Here is a 7,444-nt window from a genome sequence, read left to right as displayed (position 1 = left end):
AAAATAGAAATGAAGAAATCAAGAAAGCTAAATATTTACTTACTTCAGTCCTGGATCTGTTTCTCCATATTCATCCAAGTAGGGAGCAGGATATAAGCAACCCCTGGTTTTACCTTCTATGAGGACAACTTTGCATTCCCTGATTCTTAAGGAAAAATAGCTTCATTTAAAATAAGCATCTTCAACACTGCCAGAAATTTACAGTATTTTTCTATTAGCTACAACTTTTGACAGCTTAGGTAGGTTCTAAATCAATAGTAGATTCAATTAGCTAGGATTTGTACAAGTTACTTTGCATCAACTCCTTGTTAAATACTTACCATGTGCAAGTATTTTCCACTTCATACATGATGTAAGCATGGAGTTAGTATCCCTGTAGCTTTGCACCAAATTCCCTGTTGCATACAATCCCTAGTAGGGCTATTTTACCTAATAGTTGAATAGTATGAATTACAATAGATTAAATAGCATGGATTATCTTTAGCTTAAATAGAGCTAAACCAGATCTAAACTAGCATCTCAATACCAACGGCAAGGAGACTTATCTATCACCACAAGTCAATTTTTAAAATTGATTTAAGTTAAATATATAATCCTTGTTAGCACTTAAGAATTTAATAAAAGGAGGAAATATCAAGCTTATTTTGTAACATGAGGATAGCCATCATGGGACCTTATTTCCATAGGTCTTTACTGAGTTATGAAGCAATATCTACGTATCTACACTCCATGCTACATTGTAGGGTAGTGGGATGAGAATTAGAATAGCTACCAGAAGCCGTCTTCAGACAGTAGAAGTCCTGCTCTAGGTAAGGAAAACAGTGAATTAACCTGTACAAAGCTCCTGAAGTTATTGGAGCTAGGTGGTTTTCCATACCAGAACCAGTTCAGGTAACTCCAGGATATCCCAAAGGCACGCATTCCATTTTGAACACTGTATTGCTCTGGCCTAGATCCACAAAGGTTTCATCTACCCTCCAAGGCGCAAGACAACTCCAGTCTAAAACAAATATCTCATTACCGTGATTTGCCTGTGCTAGCAATTCCAGATGCTCTGGAAAACTTCAGAGTTTACAGCCATGACTTTGCAACAGGTATGCACCTATATACACCTAGTTTGGGCTTGGGTGCTTAGCTACTTCATTACTCTACTTGAAGAGTTTTTTCTTGTTACAGTCACTTCTGTGGTTAGCTTAAGCAGCCACGAGCCACACAAGAAACATACCAAACACTATTCAGCTGATTAGCCTGCCAGTCTTAAGAATGTACTTCCCTCCATTTACAGCTGTATGCGTGCACAAGTCTGTATTTCATAAGTAATAGAATGAGAAAAAAGTCAATTTACAGTAACTCTCTCTCTGATTACCTTGTGCAGGACAATACTCATCTGGAGCTACAAAGGTGTTCTGGTTTTGCCAACTTACAGGCCTCTGAATCGCTATTCCTACTGAGCCTCCTTAAGTGTGGAGAAAACTAAGTAAGAGTCACAGATGTTTAGCCTCTGACACCTCAACCGAGAGAAGAGTAGAGTAGGCTTGACAGATAAAGACTGCTGAAAAAATATCAATCCTAGAACTTTGGAGCCTTTATTTACAGCGTCATTTAAACTTACACAGCCTTAAAGAACAGTCACAAATTAGTTATTTCCTGTGGAAGATAGTACCATAAATAAGATCTTCTGAATTTAAGTCCCCAGGTTTCCATTTAACCTCATTATTAAAAATGTTACAATACATAATCCTCTAAACACACAGAAGCTCCACATAGCTCCTGCTATGCCTGAAATTAATCCTGTTCTGAAGTAGAAATTCAACTATTTTGTGAACTAAGAACAAAGTAACTAGATAAAGATCAGTTCTTTCTTTCACATTCCTAAGTAGTAAAAGAAAAAATATGTATTCAAAATAGACTGGTTTTAATCACAGGAGATAATCTCTAGATACTAAATTCATAGAACAGTTCATTTGAAAATCCCAGCTTAAGGGAATGGTACGTGTAATTCCAATATACTTGGAAAATTCTAGCCCAACTAAACCATGCAGTATAAACTAGTCACATCACCTGGAAAACAGGCGTACTGGTTTTATACCTGGAACTCTATACTCATTCTATAAAGTATATGATCTGACTCAGAACCTAGAGAACGCACGACAACTCCCAGCAGTGGTATAACTTTCGGTATGCTACATTTTAGGTCAAAGCAATGTTATTTCACCTCAGAAAAGTCAAGTGCTTTGACAGTGTTTTGTTTTTTTTTACCTTCAAATATTTCCTTTTATTCGTTAATAAGTTAAATTCTGGCTAGCTACTTACTTGAGAAACATACAGACACCAGCTCCACATTGAAGAGCATGAGACGTACAGGCTCCCAACTCCTCCCCATTCACAAGTTCTTGACAGCAAGTATTTTGGGAACATAACATAGCCCCACAGAACAAACATAACACTGGATGTTTTTGTTCATCATCAGAAGACCGTGGGCATCTAGAGAAAGCATAACCAGAATGTCAATTCAGAAATTTATCTTTCAAAGAAAAGCTAACAATCAATAACATTCCTAAAAAAAAGCCACACCTAAGACATATACTATGTCATAACCATGTTTCACATATCTACTTCCTCTGGCTCTGTTTTTACATTGCTTCAAAGATTTCACCTGCAAAATACCTCCTACAAGCAAGACGTTGGACTAGATGATCTGCTAAGTCCCTCCTCATCTGAATTATCCTGATTCACTCTTCCTGGCATAAAACAGTGTCAACCTGCTGGGCTTCTTGTGTCCAGTGCAACGATACTTTTCAGGTTTATGGGCCAAATCAAACCTACATTGCACTGGTGAAAAATGATCAGCAGATTAAGGTACAATAATTTGATGTGTTATTCTACCAAACACAAGGAACTTCATTCAGCAAGCTGCTGTACAGCAGACTTAAAACAGTTGTTACAGTATGGACCAGTATAAACACAACAGTGCCTTCACTTCCACAAAATCATTTCTGTATACAGTTGTAACAGCAGTTACAGTAACTGCACAAACATCAAAATGACAAAACGCCCAGCAAGACAACTAAATATATCATACCTTACCTAAACTGAGATGCTTGATTCAGAAGGCAGCTATAGTCTTCAGGAAGCTCTATTAAACTATTTCTTTTCCTAGGATATCTGTGTAAGTAAAAAAGAAATATTACAAGAAAAATTATCATCACAGCAAAAAAAACATGATGGACAGCTACAAATCACGATCCTGTTAAGCTTTTGGTCCATTCTGCAAACTTCTGCAGTTCCAGAACAGCTCTTCAGTCCTAGAAGCCCAAGTGAGAGGCTTCACATGGGAGCTTCAGCATTTCTACATTCCAGCAGTTTCAGCAGAGACCACAAAATTAAATTGCATATTTAACACATGTACAAAGACATTTCAAGTTTCTGTTAGCTTTTCTTTTTCCTTAGAGAAGGCTACATAACTTGGTTAACAGAATACTGTATATTCTTGATGAGAATTCACTGTGTGAGGAATAACATAAAGACACTTAAAGAGAAATGACTTTTGGTAGTACAGCATGAGAAAGAAAACAAGCACTGCTAACTTGCTCACAAACAAGCACTTAATTCTTTGAACAGTTTTAAGTAAAAAACAAAGGAAGAAAAAAACTACTAACCTTATTGCAATGCTTTTCCCCTTTAAACAACTTAGCACCACTGGGTCAGCACACCACCTATTTCAAAAACATTTGCAGAAAATAGTCTATGATAATAATATAACTTTAGTATCCATAAACTAAACTACGAAGAAATGTTTGCTCTAGCAAACATAGAGCATAGATAAAATGTTGATAGTTTAGCTTAAACTTAGCAAGGAAAACCTGCTACTCTTTACAGTTTTGCTTCAAGAAAAGAATATTTTAAATTTGCATGCAAAAGAAAAAAACTAGATGAAAAAACAATGCTCAAAATGATCAGTATTTCCTTGCGTATTAAAACTCAGAGTTGAGTTACAAATGTGAGCAGTCCTTATTGATGTATTGACATAGCAAGTTCTCATAAAGTTAAGTGGGCTACAGTGCATAGCTCCTTTTGGAATACATCTACTGAAAGATACAATATAAGATAATATCATACTGTCTACTAAGAAAACATTTATTACTTTTATTTAATAACCATCACCCAATGCTTATTTTACAATGCATTACTGCCAGATTTTTTTTTATATTCTTGCTTAGAATAGCCAAACACACCTAACAAAAAAAATAGTAGACATTGGCAAGTTACAAAACAGATGAATTGGTAGCTAAGATGTATTATTTCTATAAAGCAGGAGAAAGCAAAGATAACTGTAAGAGATGGTCAATCTAGTAACCTTCATCTAACACACTTCTCAACAACTGTTCAGCTTAGTCTTCTGGAATAAGATTCCTTCAGAAAATATAGGGGAAAAAACTCACACGATGACTTGACAACTGTTAGTATTACATAAAATAGGTGGTTTCTCACTCAAAACCTGTTTTTGGCTGGGAACACTATGATGGATTTGTTAGCCCTGCCTCTGGCGATCTCTTTCTAACATTCACAAGAACCTGCAAGAGATCTGTGCTGTCTTATGAGATCTGTGATGTTTTTGTGCAAACATGTAGGAACATAAGACAAACTTATTAAATAATATACTTGCAAACATGCTATTAATTTATAATCACTTGTACACACTACAAATGCAATTACAGCAAACTTCTATGTAGGAAGCTATTTAAGGCAGATAATTGAGGGAAGATAGGCAACAAAACAGAACAGAGGCAAAAACCCAAAAAGCTAATTTATGCCAGAGAATTCTGACAAGAACCAAGAATAATAATGCTACCATGGGCTATAACAGTCACAGTAAATACATGAAGACATTTTCCAACACAATAAAGCAGGATTATTCTATTATTCTCAGAGATGAAGGTTGAGGGGTGGTGGGTAGTTGTTTATTTTAACTTGGGTTTCTGAGTAAAGAATTTTAGCAATTATTTCCTTATTGTCAGATCGCAATGTACATGATACTAAAAATGCACCTTTTAACCATTAAGCTAACTTCTACATTCATCAGTTTATTTTGGAAATCCAGAGAAGATAAAAAGTACAAAGCCTCATATGGCAGGCTATAAAATTTTCTGTGTTCTCATTTCATAGCTCGTGTAATCAGCAGTTTTGCTATTGACAAAAATAGACTAAAGAACAGCAAACTGTATACCAAACACAAAGGTTTATGATAACTTCTCTGTACATGAACCAATTTCACGCATGTCTGCAAGCACGAGTTCTGTAGTCTATGGTAGTTTCATGTTTAAGTTACTAGAGAATATGTTTTACGTTTAAGTACTTTTAAAGATTCAGTATACCTACGCACGTCAAATGAACATTTACAACTCTAATATGAACTTGAGTTTGATTATTAAGAAATTTGACCTATTCCCACAAAGTCATTACACTGCAAAAACATGGCCTGTCCATTCTCAATTAGTACCTTTGAAGCAGTGGATTTACAGTGTCCCAGTATTCCTGGAAGAGCAGAAATAAATTGGTGGGTAGAGAAAGGTAACTACAAAGTGCCTTGAACTGCCCTTCTTCAGAAACTGTGAAAGAAAAAGAAAATACGAGCAACTGTTAAAATGTTTCCGCGCTGCTGAATACTTCATTCAAAATACAGTTCTTGTGATCCTTCTTCCATTGAATACCTATCTCCCAGCCAGAATATAGCTCCGTACATAGTATAATTGACTGTAACTCCATTGACTTAATCAGGGCCATGACAATTTGCATTAGCTGAATATCTGCTTTACATCTGTTAATAAATCGATTGTTATTATATTAAGTCATGAATAAGTCATAATTAAAACAGAATTCCTTGCTTAAACTCCATTTCACTGCACAATACATAAGACATGTTGGTACAGCAGATTTCCCTATTTATCATATTTTATCTTTTCACTATACTTTGGGCCTGCAATGATATTTAATTTTGCTATGATCAAATCAATGCTAACACACAAAAAGTTGTGCGAGGTTAATAGCTTGCTGAGTGGTCATTTATTGGCTCTTAGCTGCAGAAAATGGAACTGTGGCTTCACCACAGAGAATCCTTCCTACAGAAGGAAAGTTCCAGACTGACAGTAATGACAAGACCATATCCCAAAGTGCAGAGATTTTAACTTGCATATCCTAATCAAATTCAAACTTAGTTCAGTTTATATAAATTAAGACTACATTGTCTCAGTTGCTCGTAACAGTTTGGATCATCCTTTCCAAGCAGTTGATGATTGTTTTTCCCTGCATTTTGACAAAAAAAGTGTTTCTGTTTTAGTATCTGTAATGAATTAGAATTCCTTAAGGAAGAGGTTTAAGCTCTACAATATGCTTTATTTCTACAAGGCTTTATTTTGCTACATCTGTCTTAATATTTACCAACATTAGCAACTGCACAAGGTTTTCTTTTCTTTTTTAATATACTCCAGGCTATTTCTCAGATAAATGACCCTTAAATTAGTGTCTTTGTATCCACAAATACTACCTATACATCGTTGATAATTCATGTATTTGCACACACTCAGAATTAGCTCTTTCCCATGCCAAAAAAAAAAAAAAAGGCTTACACCACCCCACTTCTCATACCTGTCCCTTCCTATACAAATCAGTATTTCCTTTTCTTTCACAGTCTTAACGTATTAGGTATTATTATCATGAATATTTTGAAACCCCATTACTCCAGGAAAAGAGTAAACAACCTCAGGATATAGATACATTTGCTTTCTCATATTTACCTTGTTGTAGCTCCTCAGGTGGAGACACTCCCAGCAAATAATGAAAAAATAAAGCAGCGCAACGAAGGTAAGGCATGATGCCTTTTTTAACACAATCCCATACAAGCCAGCCTGGAATATCCTGACTAAAGCAACTGTAATACACAAGTGAGAAATATCTGCAGTAATTCACAATGAAAATCCTCAGAGCACTCTCACATTTTGGCTAGCACTGGTAGAATTGCATCTGAGTAGAAGCAGCACTGATGTACTCCAAATTCTGCAAAACACAGCCAGCAGCACCTAACTTCAAAGATTCCTTTTACCTAAGGAATGAGTATTGAGTATATGCAGAACACTTACATCACACCTTCAAATTATCTCAACTGATATTTCTCAGGAATATAAAAAATGAATTGCCAATAATAAGCAGTCCAGCAGTAGGCAACTCTTTATACTCCAATTTAAAAACTGTGCAATATAGCATGACACATACAACAACTGATGCTTATGCTTTTTTATAACGTAAAATCCACAGTTCCTTGAAATGGTGACAGTGCTTTTCATTAACATTCTGAATAATGCAATCCAAGGATGATTAAAATACAGAAGAAAAACAAAAAGCAGACAAAAACAAAATCAAAATACCCTTCATGTGCAACAAAAATAGC

The 7,444-nt window shown here is 35.5% G+C and overlaps 1 protein-coding gene across 4 annotated transcripts in view; it reads right to left on the bottom strand.

Moving 5' to 3' along the window:
• Positions 1-7,444, bottom strand: part of UBR1 (ubiquitin protein ligase E3 component n-recognin 1) — a 69,446-nt gene that overhangs the window by 3,012 nt on the left and 58,990 nt on the right. For all 4 annotated transcript variants that reach the window (XM_080595924.1, XM_080595923.1, XM_080595921.1 and 1 more), the window contains 6 exons: positions 6,795-6,928; positions 5,501-5,609; positions 3,660-3,716; positions 3,088-3,165; positions 2,314-2,484; positions 44-145 (listed from right to left, as the gene is read on the bottom strand). In XM_080595924.1, the coding sequence (XP_080452050.1) occupies positions 44-145; positions 2,314-2,484; positions 3,088-3,165; positions 3,660-3,716; positions 5,501-5,609; positions 6,795-6,928 (651 nt within the window). The remainder of the gene's footprint in view (positions 1-43; positions 146-2,313; positions 2,485-3,087; positions 3,166-3,659; positions 3,717-5,500; positions 5,610-6,794; positions 6,929-7,444) is intronic.

The sequence above is a fragment of the Anser brachyrhynchus genome (assembly GCF_964034855.1).
Source record: "Anser brachyrhynchus genome assembly, chromosome: 5".
Classification (NCBI taxonomy): Eukaryota; Metazoa; Chordata; class Aves; order Anseriformes; family Anatidae; genus Anser; species Anser brachyrhynchus.
Note: the sequence above shows the minus strand (reverse complement) of the source record. Positions and strands in the feature narration are given on the sequence as shown.